This window comes from Rhodamnia argentea, chromosome 2 (genome assembly GCF_020921035.1).
Source record: "Rhodamnia argentea isolate NSW1041297 chromosome 2, ASM2092103v1, whole genome shotgun sequence".
In the NCBI taxonomy this organism is placed as follows: domain Eukaryota; kingdom Viridiplantae; phylum Streptophyta; class Magnoliopsida; order Myrtales; family Myrtaceae; genus Rhodamnia; species Rhodamnia argentea.
The window spans coordinates 25,764,790-25,784,091 of record NC_063151.1 but is presented as its reverse complement, the minus strand read 5'-3'; the positions used below and the strand labels follow the sequence as shown (position 1 = coordinate 25,784,091).

General features: G+C 36.3%; 1 protein-coding gene and 1 long non-coding RNA gene across 2 annotated transcripts; both read right to left on the bottom strand.

Annotated features, from left to right (window-relative positions):
* Positions 1-383: 383 nt before the first annotated feature.
* Positions 384-1,518, bottom strand: LOC125313753. The gene is made up of 2 exons (XR_007197332.1): positions 1,441-1,518; positions 384-1,274 (listed from the first exon to the last, which is right to left on the bottom strand). It is a non-coding gene; the product is annotated as an uncharacterized LOC125313753 (long non-coding RNA).
* A 6,412-nt stretch (positions 1,519-7,930) lies between these two features.
* LOC125313747 (2-oxoglutarate-dependent dioxygenase AOP3-like) lies at positions 7,931-10,899 on the bottom strand. Its single transcript, XM_048273756.1, has 3 exons — positions 10,505-10,899; positions 9,681-9,993; positions 7,931-8,462 (listed from the first exon to the last, which is right to left on the bottom strand). The coding sequence occupies exons 1-3, from the start codon at positions 10,879-10,881 to the stop codon at positions 8,205-8,207; spliced, it is 948 nt and encodes a 315-aa protein (XP_048129713.1). The 5' UTR covers positions 10,882-10,899; the 3' UTR covers positions 7,931-8,204.
* Between the last annotated feature and the right edge of the window lie 8,403 nt (positions 10,900-19,302).

Here is a 19,302-nt window from a genome sequence, read left to right as displayed (position 1 = left end):
AACTCTTTGTACCGCTTATCATTCACCACCTTATCAAATCTCTTAAAAAATCCATTTTGATTTATATTACATGTAAAATAATCCTTCAAATCTCCATCCAAACTCTCACTCAACTGTGTACTATGTATCCCCGAGGTCATTGTAGATTTCATATAACATATGGCCCACTTCTTTTTCAACCTATACAGATTTTGGAGCCAAGAATTATCACTAGCTTTATATGTTGAAAGTAATGAGCCCCAAGCCTCTTCAAATTTTTTCACTTCTACATATTCATACACAAGCTTCTTCAAATTAGTCAAAAAATTAGATCCACTCTTCATTAAATGACCAACATTTTTTTATAGCATTTTGCATTAAATGCCATGTACACAATCCATGTCTTGTCTCGAGAATCATCTCTTCTAATGCCTTCGACATTGCTACATCTTGATCAGTAAAAATTGTTGCAGGCCTCCTATTTTTGTGTGCCCCCAAGAATGTTTTGAAAAGCCATCTGAAGGAATCTGCGGTTTCATCATATAAATGTGTAGCCCCAAAAATCAAAAGCTCTCTATGGTAATTGAATCCAATAAATATACCGAGTGGCCTGTACTCTTTGTTGGTGGAAAATGAGGTGCCAAAGGTCACAACATCACCGAAAATGGCATAATCAATAACCATCCTATAATCTGCCCAAAATATGTTTGTTATTTGCTTATTACTATCAAGTTGAACAACATATAAGAAAGATGTGTCTAAGATCTGTCGTTTCTCGAAGTACCTTAATAAACATCCTACGTCTTCAAACTCCATGTCTCCCCCTCGTTTAGTGCAAAGATAGTTTTTTAGATCAGCCCTCGCGTAACCAACATTTTCTCTTCCCCCAACCTGTACACTAGACAAGTTATGCTACTAGCTTTGTGTGAGGCCTGCATTGTTAGCCAACACAATTTACTGAGCTTGGACATTGCTTATTTTCCTATATGACCGTATCAAGTGAGTACACTATCCAAAGTGCAATGGATGGGAATGCTTTGGCTCAAAATCATACACACAATATTTACCGCTCCCTCAAACTAATTTGATTCCCATTCGAGTATGGCAATCCATCCTCGTTTCAGGCCTAGGCTTTTTTACTAATTCCAGCCATTTGTCTTTTCATTGACATCCCTCTTTTTCACAACAAAAGTGTGTAGAATTTATGGAACCATCCTTACTTTTGTTAGTAACTCTCCTACGTACACCAAAACCTATTTTCAATGCATATATCTTCCAAAACTCCCATGCCTCATCTACATCATTAAATTCCATACCCACTTGTAGAGTTCAATCATTATTGCTGATAAAATCACAAAAAAAAAAAATAGTGGACAACGTGGCATCATTAGAAGATAAACTTGAACAACAAACAATAAAATAGAAGAAAAACTTACATACTTTCATGAAGACATTAATTACCTTGTGCCATCATCATCCATTTGAGAGGGAGTCTCCATTTGAGGGATAATTTGACTGCTAGTACTAAGCATGGCAGTTGAGAGGCAACGTTCTCACATAACTCTCCAAATATTTCTTTGCCATGAGTGTCATCAGCTGCCTAATTAAAGAGAACATCCATATTGTAAAACACCAACATGTTTGTTCTATAAATCCAACTTTCATAGAAGCCAAAAGATGGGGTTACTAAGAAAAGTAAAAAACCAGCAAAAAGAAACACTGTACCTTTGAAAAAATCCTTGGCTCTTAAACCCAAACAAGCAGCACAAGTTAGAGCATTTCCTGCATTTCCACCTCCTTGAACTTGGAAGACCAGCAAACCATATCACAACATTGATGCCAATATCTTTGATAGTAGTACACATAAAACGCTCTGCATCGGTATGTTATGCCATTAATGAGACCACTCATTCATTATGGAAAAAAAGTAACAGGTTACACTTGAATCCGATGAAAATAGCTGAGAGCAATAACAATAGGCAACTAAAGTGAACAATCACCTAGAAAGGTCAGTCAATCAAAAGTAGTTTGGCGAAACCTTATCATTCTCACGCTTTTTAATCCTGATTGTTCGCAGCACATTCACTAGAAAACTTTAGACAATACTCAAATACTCATTATTCCTTCTAGTCACCATCACTATTCACACTCAAAAGACAAAACTAGATTCCCAAGCAGCCCAAGAATAGTAGGCAACTACTCACGGATCCTCAGCTCATGAGAATTGAGAAAAATTAACAAAAATCATTCCCATCTCTTCTCAATTTTAGGTGTACATCCTCTCTATCAAACCATTGCATTTATCAAGTCAAATGCGAGGCAATACGAAAATGGGTTCTATTACAAGATTTCAAATTCCACTCTAATTCTAAAAGCTCTCGGCATCAATCTTTCCAACCATTAGGCAACCTACGAATGTGATACATCCAACCCAAGGGATCGACGAAATGAAATCTCACAATAGTATGCAACAGTGTAGACTGCAAGCGATCATGAAGCAGAGAATATGGATAGAACCCTAGAAAAAGCGGGGAGAGAGTTAGAGACGACGAACGGTTACCTAGCGGGAAACCTTCTTCAGCAGCCTTGTAGTCGTTGTGAAGAATATAAAGGTTGATGATGGACGCCGTCGTAGCTCCAGCGAATAATCGAGGAGAGAGGCTGACGATCGTGATGATGAGACCCGAGGCTCGAAGGTGAGAGCAGAGAGTATTTCGGAGAGGAATCGAAGAGTCGGAGTGGAATTGAGGAGAGACCGGAGGAAATCCAGGCAGAGGAGGAAACGGATATGAGGAGGCCGATGAAGGATGCCGTCGCAACTTCAGCAAAGAATCGAAGAGAGAGAGGCTAACAATCGTGATTTCAAACGACCCCAAAGCGACAAGGTGAGAGCATCAAGAATTTCAGAGGGGAATTGAGGAGAGAGGAAAAGGATATGAGGAGAGAGAGAGAGAGAGAGAGAGAGAGAGAGAGAGAGAGAGAGAGAGAGAGAGAGAGAGAGAGAGAGAGAATCCAGGTTTCAAAATGTGCCGCCCATTTTTTGCCTGCCCCTTCAAATGACGTGGCGGATTCTTGAGCGTTGGATGAGAATGAACGGTGGGATTTAATTTCATGTTACCACTAATATTGACCTTCAATGTTAGTGAATCCACTTCCATTTTGTTGAGGCGTATAAGGAGTAGAAAAATTATGCTGAGTTCCAAGTTCATCACAAAAATCTAAAAAACTTTGGTTTTCAAACTCTCCCTCATGATCTGTTTTTATGCGGGAAATAGCATATCCTTTCTCATTCTGAACTTTTGTGGTAAATTTTGAAAAAGATGAGAAAACATCATTTTTGTGTGCAAAAAATAGTACCCATGTATACCTAGAGAAGTCATCAACAATCATAAGACAACATTTCTTACCTCCAAGACTTAAAGTTCTGTTGGGTTCGAAGATGTCCATATGAAGTAGCTACAAAGCTCGTTTAGTAGAAACTTGATTAATCAATTTAAAAGAACTTCTTACCTGTTTATCGAGAGTGCATGCTAAACAAAGTTCTGATTTTTCAAACTTCGTTTGCAGCGGACCTCAGCTTTGAAATGTCCTTGATACCAATATGACCTAACTTTCTATGCCATAATTCGGATTCATCTTTAAGGGATATAAGGTACTTTAGTTCTTTAGAATCAACATCAAGAAGATATATATTTCCGTGGCACCGGTCAGTAAAACTCTACTTCTTATCTTTGTCGACACCTGAGCATTTTGTATCTTGAAAACAAATTTGATAACTAGAATCGCAAAGTTGACTTATAGAGATGAGATTGTAATTCAATCCACTAACTAAAGAAATATCGTTTATCGTTAAGTTCCCAATCTTCACAATTCCTTTACCAATGACTTTTCCTTTGTTTTTCCACCGAAGGACACACTTCTACCATTGTATTCCGATAGCTATATAAAATTTTCTGGATCATCAGTCATGAGTCTTGAGCATCCACTATGTAGAAATCATTTGTCCTTTTTCTTCTTCTTTGGTACCTATAGATAGAAAGTAAATTACTATTTCTTTGGTATCCAGACTTTCTTGGGTCCATCCGAGTTAGTGGCAACAGATAGTTTTTTGTTAACGGGTCTCCATACTTTTATACAATTGTCCTTGATATGATTAAGACCACCACAATTTACACAAGATTGCTGTACATGAGACCTTGTAAACCGCTTATGAAAATGCTGTCTGTATGCGGATCTAGGAGATTTTTGCAAGATTCTGTCATTTTCCTTGGGAAATATATTTTTGAGATCATTTTCCTTTTTGAGACCCAAAACAGATTTGTCGTTGAAAGGAACCTATTTGGAAATAATGTTTTCCAAAGTTTTTGAACTCGGTGAAAATCTTTTTGAAATACTTTCAATTTCGATTTTCAAAGAATCATTTTCTTTTGCAATCAACTCACGACTTTCCATAATCCGATGAAATTTTCTTTGCAAAAATTCAATCTTATCTTTTTGTGAAACATCTTGTTGTTTTAAGGAGGAAACTTCCTTTTCCAAATAGAGACCTTTTTAAGAGCTTCTTTGTAATTTTTGCACAATTCATCAATGTATTCTGCAACTTCATTACGTATTTCAGAAGGACATACCTTAATATCCGATTCCGAACTTGAGTCCGAGTCTGATTTTGAACTTGACTTTGCCATGAGGCATATATTTGCATAGTCATCCTCACTGTCTTTTGCATCACTTAGAGTTTCTGCTTTCGGTGCTTTCTTGTATTTCTCGTATTTCTCATATTTGATCTTGTATTTCTTCAGAAGTGGATAATTGGGTTTGATGTGTTCTACCTTTCTACAATGAAAACATATTACATATTTGTTTTCTTGTTTGGCATTGCTTGAGTGTCTCCGATCATTTCGTTTAAATGATTTCTTCCCTCCGAGGTTTCTACCTCTTTAGGCCATCTTTCTAAACTTCTTCACCATAAGTGCGAGCTCCTCATCGTCTTCATCTTCATTATCCGAATCAGATAATTCATGGTTAATTTCAGACTTTAATGCAATTGACTTCTTACCTTTAGAGTATCTTATATTATTTGCTCGCTCTGTAATGTATGACTGCAGAGTTCCAACAAGCTCATCTACAGACAATTGTTTGATTGTTTGACATTCCTATATTAAAGGCTTGATATAGTTCCAATCATTTGTAAGTCCTCGAAGGATTTTCTTGGCTTGCATTGATTCAGCCACAAGAGCACCTTGCCTTGCAAGACCACTTGCTAGTATTTGGAATTTGTCAATCATGTCTGCAATCGACTCATCGAGCTTCCTCTTAAAGGCTTCATAATCACTTAGCAAACTACTGAGATTGGTTTCCTTCACTCTGTTAGTTCTTTGAAACATAACATTAGCTTTCGCTAATTCGTCTTCTACAACCCCGATTATATAAAGGGTGGACAAAGCACAAAATAATGCATGAACAGCTTTGGAGTCAATCCTTGTCTTTTTGCTTTTTCAGTGTTAGACAATGTAGCTGCAGCATTTGTATTGTTATTGTTTCCATTTCTAGTAGGGGGAGTTGCTATGATAGCAGGAACTACTCCATTGACAGCTACATCCCACATCAAGTCGTCTAATGCCTTGAAGAACCACTTCATTTTGTTACACCACATGTTGTAATCCTTTCCATCAAAGTATGGTGGTTTGTTGACATAAAGCGAGTCACTTGTTCTTGAGAAATTGTTGCTAGACATAGTAGATCATTAACTCTAGAAGTAAAACACTTCAATATAATGAGCAACCAAGCTCTGATACTAATTGTTATATCTAGCGATATCACCTAGAGGAGGTGAATAGGTGATTCTGAACAATCTTGAAACTTAATACGGAATTAAATAGTTTCAAATCACAATCTAAAAAGAATCAATAAGAGAATGTGCAGATGAACTAAACACAAAATGAGAGTTTAGAGAAGAGAAAATTGCACGCAATGTTTATAGTGATTCGGCTTCGCAATAAGTACACTCTCCCATGATGACAGCTAATTGGCTGATTCCACTATGCAAATCAATGGATGTTACAAGAGATATCACTCTCAATCACTCTTACAGAACCTCTCAAAGATGACACGTTTTGCTCTCTAGAACAAGTATATGAATCTTAATAACTCAAACAATTTCGAATTGTGTGTTCTAATCTATCTCTTCCGGTCACCATTGTTCTTCCTTTTATACTCCTCCACCTCCAAACTAGCAGTTGGACAGGTCTTCAAAGGATCGCTCTTCAATCATTGATTGGACGCCACCAATCTTGATTGAACGAGACTATATCTGGGAAAATATGATAACCATTGGGGTTGAGTCCGAACCCTTCCGATTCAATCGTCCATACAACCAAATCTTCAGTTTCCAAAAGTAGCATTGATTCGAATATTCAGCAAACCTTATTCATGAAAGGTAATATCTAATCATAGATATTCTCTTTAACTAATTGAAAAATAATCTTGTCAATCAAATATTACAAACTTCCATAAAAGAAACCGCCTATATCGGAAACCCGCCAAACGTGGGTCTTCAGAATCTGTCAGAAAGATTTTGTAGAATCTGAACATTATTCAAAAGCGGTCTTCCGAAATAAGACTTTCTAAATCTGAACAAACTTAGAATAGTGATTTTGAGCTCCAATAAAGTCCTTGCTGATGCTTCACATAAATCTTCAGAAGAATAAGTCTTCAAAGGCAGTAACCTTCTCCATCCGAACGACTTGAGAAGCAAATATAAGATGACTACCGTTTGAGTCTGATCGTTAGGTTCGGACCAATATAGGTTTTTGTTCACACGTTCACCTTGCAATAAAACATTCATAAATATCAAACATATTCTACATAAGAAGGGATAGTTTTGTTAGAATCAAAATATTTAGAATGAAAGTTTTCTCAACACGCAGTACTATAGAAGTGTGAAATGCAATAACCATCCCCAGAGTCATCAGTAGCACGGAAAATCAATGGGATTGAAGGGCTTGAATTGTCACGGGTTTGTCGGATAGTCTTGCTCGGCATCTTTGCCTCCACTTTTGCTATTAAAAACAAAGTTGAGAATTGTGATGACAAAGATATGTAATATCTTTACCCAAAAAAAAAAATGTAACATCTTGCACATTATCGAATGAAAAGTACATGAAACTGCTTACAGGCTTTACGAAACTAGTGTCTAAAGTAGCAAAACATCAATTACAATCAATCAAAAACCAACCAAGGGAAATATACATAATCTTCTATCTATCTATCTATATATATCCCTAACAAGAAAGTTCCTAAGTATTTCTTTGCTTTTGCTGTGCTCTTGAACTTCGTTACATTAAATATCCACCAATGTCTCGATCTCTCTCGCCAAATGAAAATAACATGGGTCTAAGGCTGTCCCAAATTGGTGGATTCAGTTTTTCCACAACTGGCTTGGCCTGAGTAACAGTGGATAAGCGAAGGCCAATTGGATGAAATTGTTCCTCGATGCTGTGAAATGAGCAAAGGCACATGTAATCCGGTTATGATTCTTACTTTATCTTGCTAACAAATGTTTACGGAGCATATATTCTAGGGATCATATGATATCGACCAATTTGGACCAATATGTTTAATCTAGTCTTCTAGATTCATCCCAGACAAAGTAATCCAATCTTCTAGACGGTGTTCGTATATCTTTTTCGTTTTAACAAACCGGTTAAGGTAATATTTGAATGCCAAAACGTGCACGTTAAAGTTGGCTTATATATAGACATGGTTGATACTTGATACCTGTCTTGTATGAACTTTTTCTTTGGCGAGAAAGTTTAGGATGGTTGAGGTGAATTCTAAAGTAAAAAGACTTCTCAGCAAACACATAATAAAGATTCAATCTATATGAAATCGACAAATGTATAAATCATACGTTTGACTCCAAAGTCCTTGTAGACGTATAGTACCATTATACGGAGCAAGGAAATCAAATCATTAATGGGAAAGAAATAGCGGAAACTTCAATAATTTCGTACCGTGGGTGGATTACATTGTAAGAAAAGTAGGACCCGATTTGCTGCAAGAAATATAACTTACATAACCTCTACATCAAGGACCTTTCACTTGTGTATGCCTCTTTATTTCACAAAAACAAAACAAAGAAGATTGAGAAACAGCAGTCTCCTCAATCTCATTTTATTTCACATTAAGAGGCGTATGTGCTATTCATTCTGAATTAATCATGAGCGCTAATTGGCCCGAACACCGCAGTAGGTCTTGATGAGGCTCTCGGCCTTGATGCGGTTGTCGCTAGAGTCATAGTAACAAAGGAAATCGATGTGATTGAAGGGCTGGTATTGACGAGGGTGTGCTTCGTCGATGAATTCCTCAGGGGTCTCGATCATCCCCAAGACGTACGAGAATGTCCCCAGAGAGTATCTCACTTGACTCTCTTCTCTAACCGCCACTCGGTGGTAACAAGCCTTGATCCTTCCATTGCTCCATGCCTGATCAAGAATAAACAACACAAAATTTGAAATAATTCTGATGGAAGTCGCGCGGACTAGCACATGAAAGAATTTTCACGTCCAAATAAGGGCATTTTTGGTAACGTTTCTGTCCCTTTGATTCTATTTTCTGGAGCAAAAAAGAATCAGAAACATGTTTGGTAACACAAATAATTTTGATTTTGATTCTGCTTTTGGGAATACTTTTGGACCAATAATAAGAACAAAAGAAAAAGTTGGTTCTCCAAAAAAAGAACATTTTAGAGAATAAAAAAGGCAACGATGATCTTCTCTCACTTTTGTCGGATGCCCGCAAGGCGTGGGCCAGGTCAACCCTTCTCGGTTTAGATAATTTTTTAATAAAAATTCCAGAAATTAATAAAAATAAAAAATAGAAAATGATTAAAAAATCCAAAAAATTAAAAATTCATAAAAATTGGAAAAAATCAGAGAAAATTCCAAAAAAAAAAAATCTCAAAAATTAGGAGATGAATCATTTCAACTAGCCAATCATATTTTTGACGATTTTGCCTTCTGATTTATCACAAATGATGATTTTACCCCTCATGGGCAAATCGTTCCGAAAATTCCCAAAAATTTCCAAAAAATCTCAAAAAGTAGGAAATAGGTCCATTCAATTAGCCAACCCTATTTTTGATGATTTTTCCTTTTGATTTTTCCTAAGCCCCGCCTGATTTGCAACCAAAGTCTTGTGCTGTGTCAATGACCATCCGCATGGTATCCAAGGATAAAATTGAGCCACCTATGTGGTAGAAATGGAATTTATTCATTTTGAGCAATAAAGGATGGTTAGAGTCACCTTTTTTTTTTTTTATCATTGGCATATGCATAGCCTCAAGAGAAGTATGGGAAAACAACAATTTTAGCGTATTATCCTTTCAAGGAGCAAATATGAAGCATCGCTATTTTGGCCAAAAGAATGTTATGGTACAAGAAGATCGCAATTGTGAGGTCCGAGGAAAGTCATCAAATGTGATTATGTAATTATTTGATTTAAATGACAAATTGGAAAAGAAATTATTTACTGGAAAGAAATTTTGTATAGTTACCAAACGCATTTCTGTTCCAAGAACAGAAATCTTATGTAGTTACCAAACACGTTATAATTCTCTAAAATTCATTTAGGGAACAAAATAAAAAAAAATTGATTACTTTTTTGAAATAGAAATGTGACCAAATGGGCCCTAAGTGACTCACCACACAGGCATCACCAGCCATGACCATGAAAGTTGAAGCCGAGGGCTCGAAAGTGAACCACTCGCCATCTTTGGTCTGCACTTCCAAGCCCCTAATGTTGTTCTGGTGCAAGTAGGACAAGAAGCTCTTGTCCGTATGAGCGATCGGGTTCACATTGGCGTCGGACTTCTTGTACTTTAAGAATCGAAGGAGATATGTGCACGATTCGATGTAAGGGTCATAGCACGTCTCGACACCATAGCTCTCGCAGACCATCCTGAACACTACTTTCTCCATCTCAGCTATGAATTTGCTATAGTCATGAACAGTTTTGCTGCAGCCAAAAAGGAAAAGAGTAGTTAATTGAGAAAAGTCAAACTTAGCGCGCCAACTTTTTTTTGTAATGTTTTTCTCGATACCCTAAAGCCTAAAATTGAGAAGCTAAAGCTTGTTCGGGGAGTCCAATTCTGGTCATATTTTGTCAACCAAACGTGTTTCTCATGATCGATTTATAAAGCAAGAATAATTGTTAGGTTTTTATCCAGGCATGAAAGTTGTCATATATACTGAATAACTCATTTTCTGCACCTCGAATGTTTTTGTCTGCGTGAACAAGCTAAGCATACGTTTATTATACAACTGTAATTTCTCTACTGAGACAAGATTAAGGCGCTCCGTGTATCAAAACATTAAATAGATCAATAAGAAGCATATTGATATGGGGTGAGAAGACGTTGACTAAGAGTCATGTTGCAGTTGTCAAATGAACATTCGCAACCTCTTTTAGCATAAGTCGACGTTTCTTAAATAGTAAGTATCGGACTAAAAGGGAGAACGAGTAGTACCGGAAGTGATCATTCCCAGATGGCCACATCATAGAGGTGAACTTTTCACACACTTCAAGCTTCTCAGCACCGTCGATGTTCATGCCCTCGAGGAGAGGAGTCCCAGGTCTTCTGGGGAGATAGCCATGGGAAGGCTTGAGGTTGGTGTTCTTGATCTTGGTTTCATGGGGAAGGTCGAACAGATCCTCGGTGACGCTAAAGACGGAGTCATGAAGGCCAAGAGGGACATTGGGGTGATCAACGATGAAGCACCCATGATCCTCAAGAGCCTGCACGACCACTTTGCAAGCTTTTGCCCATGAACTTGTCCCCGGTGTCATGCAATCCTGGGAGAAGGCTATCACTGGGATCTGGGACGCCATTTTTGTTCCTACCATCTCTCTCAGCTCTATATCTCTCAGAGCACACACCAAGAGCAAGGCTCTGTTTTTTAAGCCGGTCGCTTTTTTGTGAGCTCTTTGCTTGATGAAATCCCACAGTGTGGTTGAGCTTTTTATAGGCAACTGAGGAAGAGCAGATCCGATGGGCTTCTCCTCTTCAAGCACAGTCCCTTCTTGCACTCGAACAAGAATTGTGTGGTGGATAGCGTTTCTCCGACGAGGCAATTTTACTTCTTCAGTCCTTATCTGTTGACCTAGACCCACAAAACAATCCCCTTCCTCTACCCCACTGCACAAGTTTCCAAAATATTTTGCCACTTCTCTTTGTGATTCGACCACGTTTCGTGGCCACGCGAGTCAAAGTGAAGATGGTCGACCTTTTGCCTTCCCCGCGTTAAACGGAATAATTCGTACTGGCGTTAAAGTCAAGTTGTTCATGAGAGAACATAATGCTGGCGAAAGAGTAAATAGGCTTTGAGACGTGAGGATCACTCTTTAAAATGTCATTATTTTTACTTTGGTGGAAGAAGAACAAAAGGCAATACACCTCGAGAAAACTCACTTGACAAAATATGTGTCAAAAGTTCCCGGATATTGATGTACTTCTTCGATTTGTTCAATATCTTTGTACTCAACTTAGTCATACATTTTTACCAAAAAGGACAAAAAACCAAAAGAGGCTGTCCACTCAAGGACTCAGATGTCCATCGGAGAAATCATCCCAGCCAATCTAGTACATATGGTAAATTGAATTTGAAGTGTTACCTCTAGTGAGATTTACGAGAAATATACATAAGATGTGATATCGTGCGTATAAATCTCGTCTTGCACTTACAAGATGTCATGTCCACCACCATACTAGTAAAGTCTTAATCGACATCCAACCAAAAAAAAAAAAAGTCTTATTTGACACACCTGAACAAGGCAAGTTAGGGTGCATATGGAAACATTTCTATTCTCGAGAATAATTTCTTTTCAAAAATAGTTTTTTCTATTTATACGCGTCTAGTAATTTTCAAAACTTCTATTCTTGGATAAAAATGGAACATAAATGTGTTTGGTATGACCCTAAAAAAAAAATATTCAGACAGAGGTGAACGGCAGCGATGAGCATCACTGTTGGCGGCGAGGCGATGATCCTTGGCAATGGTGGCCGGCGGTGACCGGCGACCAATGGCAAGGACCAATGAGCGGCAGCGACGATGGTGACTAGCGATCGACGGCGGTAGTGATTCGTGATTGTAAAGACAAGCATTTAGTTACATTGAGTTTATTTTTCTAAAATGACATTGTTTCTCTTTTTGTTCCCAAGAACAAAAAAGTTTGTTTTTTTACTTATTGTTTCTGTTCCAAATGTATTATCTTGCCACTGATCTATTTCAGCAAACAAAAAAATCAACTGACTTACACTTCGTTTTTTTCTATTTCGGGAAACAAAAAACAGAAATATAAAGAGTCATTAACCTTACCAACCTACGACATAACGTTTAACCAAAAGTTTGATTGCCACGATATAAAAAATACTAGTAGTAAGAGAAATCACTTCATTCAAATGTTGGCATGATTTGAATTCTGACTCATTAGCTAAATCAATCAACAGATGAGATAATGGGGACGCAAAAGAAAACGTAACTTTCTCAAATTATATAAGCATCTCCAGTAATTTCCATATGACCAGTCGTGCTATTGAAGCAAAACAAAAGCTTTCTATTTTAGTGCAGTACATCGGTTGCAGATTTTACTTACCTAATATGAAATACATGTGTAAATTTTGATTTGATTTTGCGTAAATTGCTCATGTAGTTCATGCAGATCACCTGGCATAGACAGCGACCATGAAAGGATCTAGATGTGATCAAATTTCCAAGTAATTTTAGGGTTCATGTGAAGCACAGGTAGGATCTAAATTTTGATTTGATTTTGCGTAAATTGCTCATGTAGTTCATGCAGATCACCTGGCATAGACAGCGACCATGAAAGGATCTAGATGTGATCAAAGTTCCAAGTAATTTTAGGGTTCATGTGAAGCACAGGTAGCATCAATGGTGGGGCAACTTTTAGTCAAATAAGCAAACCACGATGCTTAGACCGCGTGAGGTCAAACTTTAACCACGTCGTTGTTCTCTTACTGTCGCCTTCTATACGAACAAAAAAGTCCATACTTTGGTCCAAGTCCAAGAATTTATTTTCATGGCGTAATAGATCACCTTAACTGGGAAATTCGCTGACAATGTGAATGTTATGGCGTTTTGGCTGCACTAAGAAAACCGGTTCGTAAATTAAGCAATAAAGCGATACTAAAATCTTCAAATGAATATTGATTAAGTGATCTGATGAAAAATTGTGGCACCAAAATGAGTGTCTTATGAAAATTATGGCACTTCTTATGTCCTTTTTGCCCCCCAAACATTCAAAATATTGTTAATGCAAGCATAGCATCAATTACCATAAAAAAATATAGTTAACATAGCGCATGAAATATTTTAACACAAATAGGACGTTACTTTGATATATCATTAATGTTAAAGGTACACAAACTAAATTATCAAAGTTCGAAGGGATCACTTAAAAGCTCGATGTGTTATATATATTGTCGGATCTTACTTCCGTTGAAATCTATTCGATCCAAAAGAGAAATTTCCATAAAAACCGAGTTATTGTCTACATTGTCAAGTAGATATGGGGATTTAAGTATCAAGTAGAGACTTGAAAACGTTTATCATACACTTTCTTAACACACTCACTTATTTATAATCTTTCACTTTTGTGGTGCATATCCACATCAAACCTTTTCTTATGAGTCGTCTTTTATATGTATCTTTACAAATGATGAGATGATGAAAAAAAGCGTACTTCAAAGATTTTGAAAACTAAATCATAGTTACATCCTCTAACGTGAAATTTTAAAAGATGAAATTTAATTAAATCAAAACATTGCATAAAAATAAAAATTGTTTCTTAAAATGCCAATGAAATCTCATCATTATGGATAGACAAAAATTAATATCATCAATGAAGTGTTTACCAAAAAACTATAAAGATAAGAAATGGTTGATAGTAAAATCCAAAACGCAAGTAAAAGTTCATAAATCATAGAAAAACTGTTCTGAAAAAAATCTAATAAAAATTAACTTCTAAGTGCCACAATTGCAGTGAGATAAAATATCAATTCATCGTATCACTCGGAATTTTCGTGTGGCACTTGTTATAAAAAAAGCTCCGAAAGACTCTGTTGCTTTGTACAGGATCATTTAAGTCAGGTTTTTTTTTTTTAATTGGGATAGTTATACACGTATGCGCGCGCGGTGCTTCTATAAAATTCCTTAAAACAACAAGTAAAAAAAACAAAAAAAGAGACAGATGCACGCAAATCTGTAATGATTTTTCATAGATCAAGTTTAATCCATACTCCTAGACTAACAGCCACCAACAATAGTGAATCCTACTAGTAGGTGTTTGAGTCGTTGTAATTGTAGTTTGCGCTGCTTCTACTCAAAGCTGATAGATCGCAATGCCACAACACTTGTACAATTCTCAAGAGATGTATGATTCTCATCGAGTGAATCGCTCGCTAGGTGTCTAGTGGGGCCGTTACTACAGTAGTAGAATAAAGGTTGCACGCGCAGTGGTTGGTGACCGACTCCCGCTGAATGGGCCAAAGTCTTACCTAGGACTACGAGGTTGTGAGTCCTAAGATCGGTTTGTGGGCTTTTTTCGAATTTAATTTTTTTAAAAAATATTTACCCAAACTTGTAAATACTTTAAAAAAAATATTTTTGTAAATATTTTTTTTCAAAAAATTAAATTGGAAAAAAAACCCTCGGTTTGTTTGTGTTTCTGTTTTGACGCTGTCGTTTTTTCCTTTTTTTCTTTTTTTTGGGTCAGAAACTCCGTCGTTTTGGTTTGTGCTGTTTAGGCTTTGTAAAAGAAGAGGAATGATGGGTTGACCCAGTTGGGGTTTTGGTCCCATCCTGTTAATGTGCCTGTAATGTGGGGTTGCCCCTTCACAATAACAAGAATGCTCTATGCGTTTGATTGTTCTGTGGATTTGACTTTGTCGTCTCATGTCATTTTTCAACTTGTATTCGAGAAAAAAACACTTCTGCTTTGGAATGACATTTACTTTTGTGAAGCCTGTATAAAAGATAAGAAAAACCGTTGTCATATGGATGATAATTTATGTAAGTGAGTCGAAAATGAAAGTAATTAATTTCTTTGACAGCCCCGCAACCTTATAAGAAGTCACACAAAGACTTTTGATTGATCGCAAAAATTATTTATAAAGATAGGTTCTAGATGGTGGAGGGATGAGGATGTGAGTAGTTAAGATCTATATATGTTATTACTGTTAATTTATAAATAGACGGATCAAGAAGAATCAATCTCTTCTCACAACAATAAAATTTTTCTATTATGAAAGATAAGAAAATCGTTGTCATATGAGGAATGTTCAAATACATACGTGAGTTGAAAATGAAAGCACTTAATTTCTTTGAGAAGTTTGATGGTCAACGGAACCTCGTGAGAAATTACACAAGGTGACTTTTCATCGATGTGAAAGATTACTTATAAAGATGGTTTTAGATGATAGGAGAGATGAACAAGTGAGTATTTAACCTTACCAAAAAAAAAAAAAAAACAAGTGAGTATTTAACCTTACCAAAAAAAAACAAACAAGTGAGTATTTAAGATCTATGAATATAGGGACCATGAAGAATCATCTTCATATGCCTAAAACACTAAAAAAGACATTATCATTCCAAGTTCACACATGGTGTGCTGGCTTGATAAATATATCATTGCAGGAGTTCCATGTGAAATACATCAACACCGATTCACAAAATAAACATACTAAGGAATGTTGTGCTGGCAATGATGAAATGGATTGAATTTGTATTTGTGTTAATTTAGTCCTAGACCTTTCAATTATACAAATTTAGTTTTAAACCTTTTGCATTTGTGCCAATTGAGACAATTCGGTTAATTTTGGCTGAAATCGCTCACTTTGACGTCGGTCGTCCTACATGGATATTTTTAAATAATATTTTGTTATTTTTTTTTTATAGAGGCCCGGAGACCCTAGCCAGCGCCCTCCCTCATTCCAATAACAAAACAAAGTAGAAAAAATATAAAAAATAAACAAATAAAAATATTAAAAAAGTATACCCGTCAAGATCGGCCATGCCACGTAGGACGATCTGCGTCCACATAAGTGATTTTCAGCCAAAATTCACCGGATGGACTTAATTGGCACAAATACAAAAGGTTTAGGACTAAATTGATACAATTGAAAGGATGAAGATTGAATTGGCATCAATACAAAAGTTTATGACTTTTTGAACCCTTTTTCCCCCTAGCCCTATCCGATCATCTAGATAGGGATGTAAGCGATTAACATAAACTTTATACGGAAACTCATTATCACAAGAATCGTTGATCTTCATCATTTTCATGAACAATAAGAAGACTTACCTTTCTCCAAAGCGAAACCTTCAAGCGATGTTGCAAAAAACAGGAGACGACAAAGAATGGTTTCTCTCCCTTAATCCTCTTTTATCTTCAAATCATAAGATGTGATATCGTGCATATAAATCTCGTCTTGCACTTACAAGATGTCATGTCCACCACCATACTGGTAAAGTCTTAAATGACATCCAACCAAAAAAAAAAAAAGTCTTATTTGACACACCCGAACCAGGCGAGTTGAGGTGCATATGGAAACATTTCTATTCCCGAGAATAATTTCTTTTCAAAAATAGTTTTTTCTATTTATACGCGTCTAGTAATTTTCAAAACTTCTATTCTCCGATAGAAATAGAACATAAATGTGTTTGGTATGACCCTAAAAAAAAATATTCCGACGGAGGTGAATGGCAGCGATGAGCATGATTGGCGGCGGCGAGGTAGTGATCCTCGGCAATAGTGGCTGGCGGTGACTAGCGACCGATGGCAAGGACCAATGAGCGGCAGCGACGATGGTGACTAGTGATCGACGGCGGTAGTGATTCGTGATTGTAAAGACAAGCATTTAGTTACATTGGGTTTATTTTTCTAAAATGACATTGTTTCTCTTTTTGTTCCCAAGAACAAAGAAGTTTTTTTTTTTTTTACTTATTGTTTCTGTTCCAAATGTATTATCTTGCCACTGATCTATTTCCAAGAACAAAAAAATCAACTGACTTACACTTTATTTTTTTCTATTTCGGGAAACAAAAAACAGAAATATAAAGAATCATTAACCTTACCAACCTACGACATAACGTTTAACCAAAAGTTTGATTGCCACGATATAAAAAAATACTAATAGTGAGAGAAATCACTTCATTCAAATGTTGGCATGATTTGAATTCTGACTCATTAGTTAAATCAATCGATCAATCAACCGATGAGATAATGGGGGACGCAAAAGAAAACGTAACTTTCTCAAATTATATAAGCATCTCTAGTAATTTCCATATGACCAGTCGTGCTATTGAAGCGAAATAAAAGCTTTCTATTTTAGTGCAGTACATCGGTTGCAGATTTTACTTACCTAATATGAATTACACGCGTAAATTTTGATTTGATTTTGCGTAAATTGCTCATGTAGTTCATGCAGATCACCTGGCGTAGACAGCGACCATGAAAGGATCTAGATGTGATCAAAGTTCCAAGTAATTTTAGGGTTCATGTGAAGCACAGGTAGCCTCAATAGTGGGGCAACTTTTAGTCAAATAAGCAAACCACGATGCTTAGACCGCGTGAGGTCAAACCTTAACCATGTCGTTGTTCTCTTACTGTCGCCTTCTATACGAACAAAAAAGTCCATACTTTGGTCCAAGTCCAAGAATTTATTTTCATGGCGTAATAGATCACCTTAACTGGGAAATTCGCTGACGATGTGAATGTTATGGCGTTTTGGCTGCACTAAGAAAACCGGTTTGTAAATTAAGCAATAAAGCGATACTAAAATCTTCAAATGGATAATGATTAAGTGATCCGATGAAAAATTGTGGCACCAAAATGAGTGTCTTATGAAAATTATGGCACTTCTTATGTCCTTTTTGCCCCCCAAACATTCAAAATATTGTTAATGCAAGCATAGCATCAATTACCATAAAAAAATATAGTTAACATAGCGCATGAAATATTTTAACACAAATAGGACATTACTTTGATATATCATTAATGTTAAAGGTACACAAACTAAATTATCAAAGTTCGAAGGGATCACTTAAAAGCTCGATGTGTTATGTATATTGTCGGATCTTACTTCCGTTGAAATCTATTTGATCCAAAAGAGAAATTTCCATAAAAACCGAATTATTGTCTACATTGTCAAGTAGATATGGGGATTTAAGTATCAAGTAGAGACTTGAAAACTTTTAACATACACTTTCTTAACACACTCACTTATTTATAATCTTTCACTTTTGTGGTGCATATCCACATCAAACCTTTTCTTATGAGTCGTCTTTTATATGTATCTTTACAAATGATGAGATGATGAAAAAAAGCGTACTTCAAAGATTTTGAAAACTAAATCATAGTTACATCCTCTAACGTGAAATTTTAAAAGATGAAATTTAATTAAATCAAAACATTGCATGAAAATAAAAATTGTTTCTTAAAATGCCAATGAAATCTCATCATTATGGATAGACAAAAATTAATATCATCAATGAAGTGTTTACCAAAAAACTATAAAGATAAGAAATGGTTGATAGTAAAATCCAAAACGCAGGTAAAAGTTCTTAATTCATAGAAAAACTGTTCTGAAAATAATCTAATAAAAATTAACTTCTAAGTGCCACAATTGCAGTGAGATAAAATATCAATTCATCGTATCACTTGGAATTTTCGTGTGGCACTTGTTATAAAAAAAGCTCCGAAAGACTCTGTTGCTTTGTACAGGATCATTTAAGTCAGGTTTTTTTTTTTTTTTTGGTTATTGGGATAGTTATACACGTATGCACGCGCGGTGCTTCTATAAAACTCCTTAAAACAACAAGTAAAAAAAGATAGAGACAGATGCACGCAAATCTGTAATGATTTTTCATAGATCAAGTTTAATCCATACTCCTAGACTAATAGCCACCAACAATAGTGAATCCTACTAGTAGGTGTTTGAGTGGTTGTAATTGTAGTTTGCGCTGCTTCTACTCAAAGCTGATAGATCGCAATGCCACAACACTTGTACATTTCTCAAGAGATGTATGATTCTCATCGAGTGAATCGCTCGCCGGGTGTCCGGTGGGGCCGTTATTACAGTAGTAGAATAAAGGTTGCACGCGCAGCGGTTGGTGACTGGCTCCCGCTGAATGGGCCAAAGTCTTACCTAGGACTACGAGGTTATGAGTCCTAAGATCGGTTTGTGGGTTTTTTTCCAATTTAATTTTTTTAAAAAAATATTTACGAAATTATTTTTTTAAAAAAGTA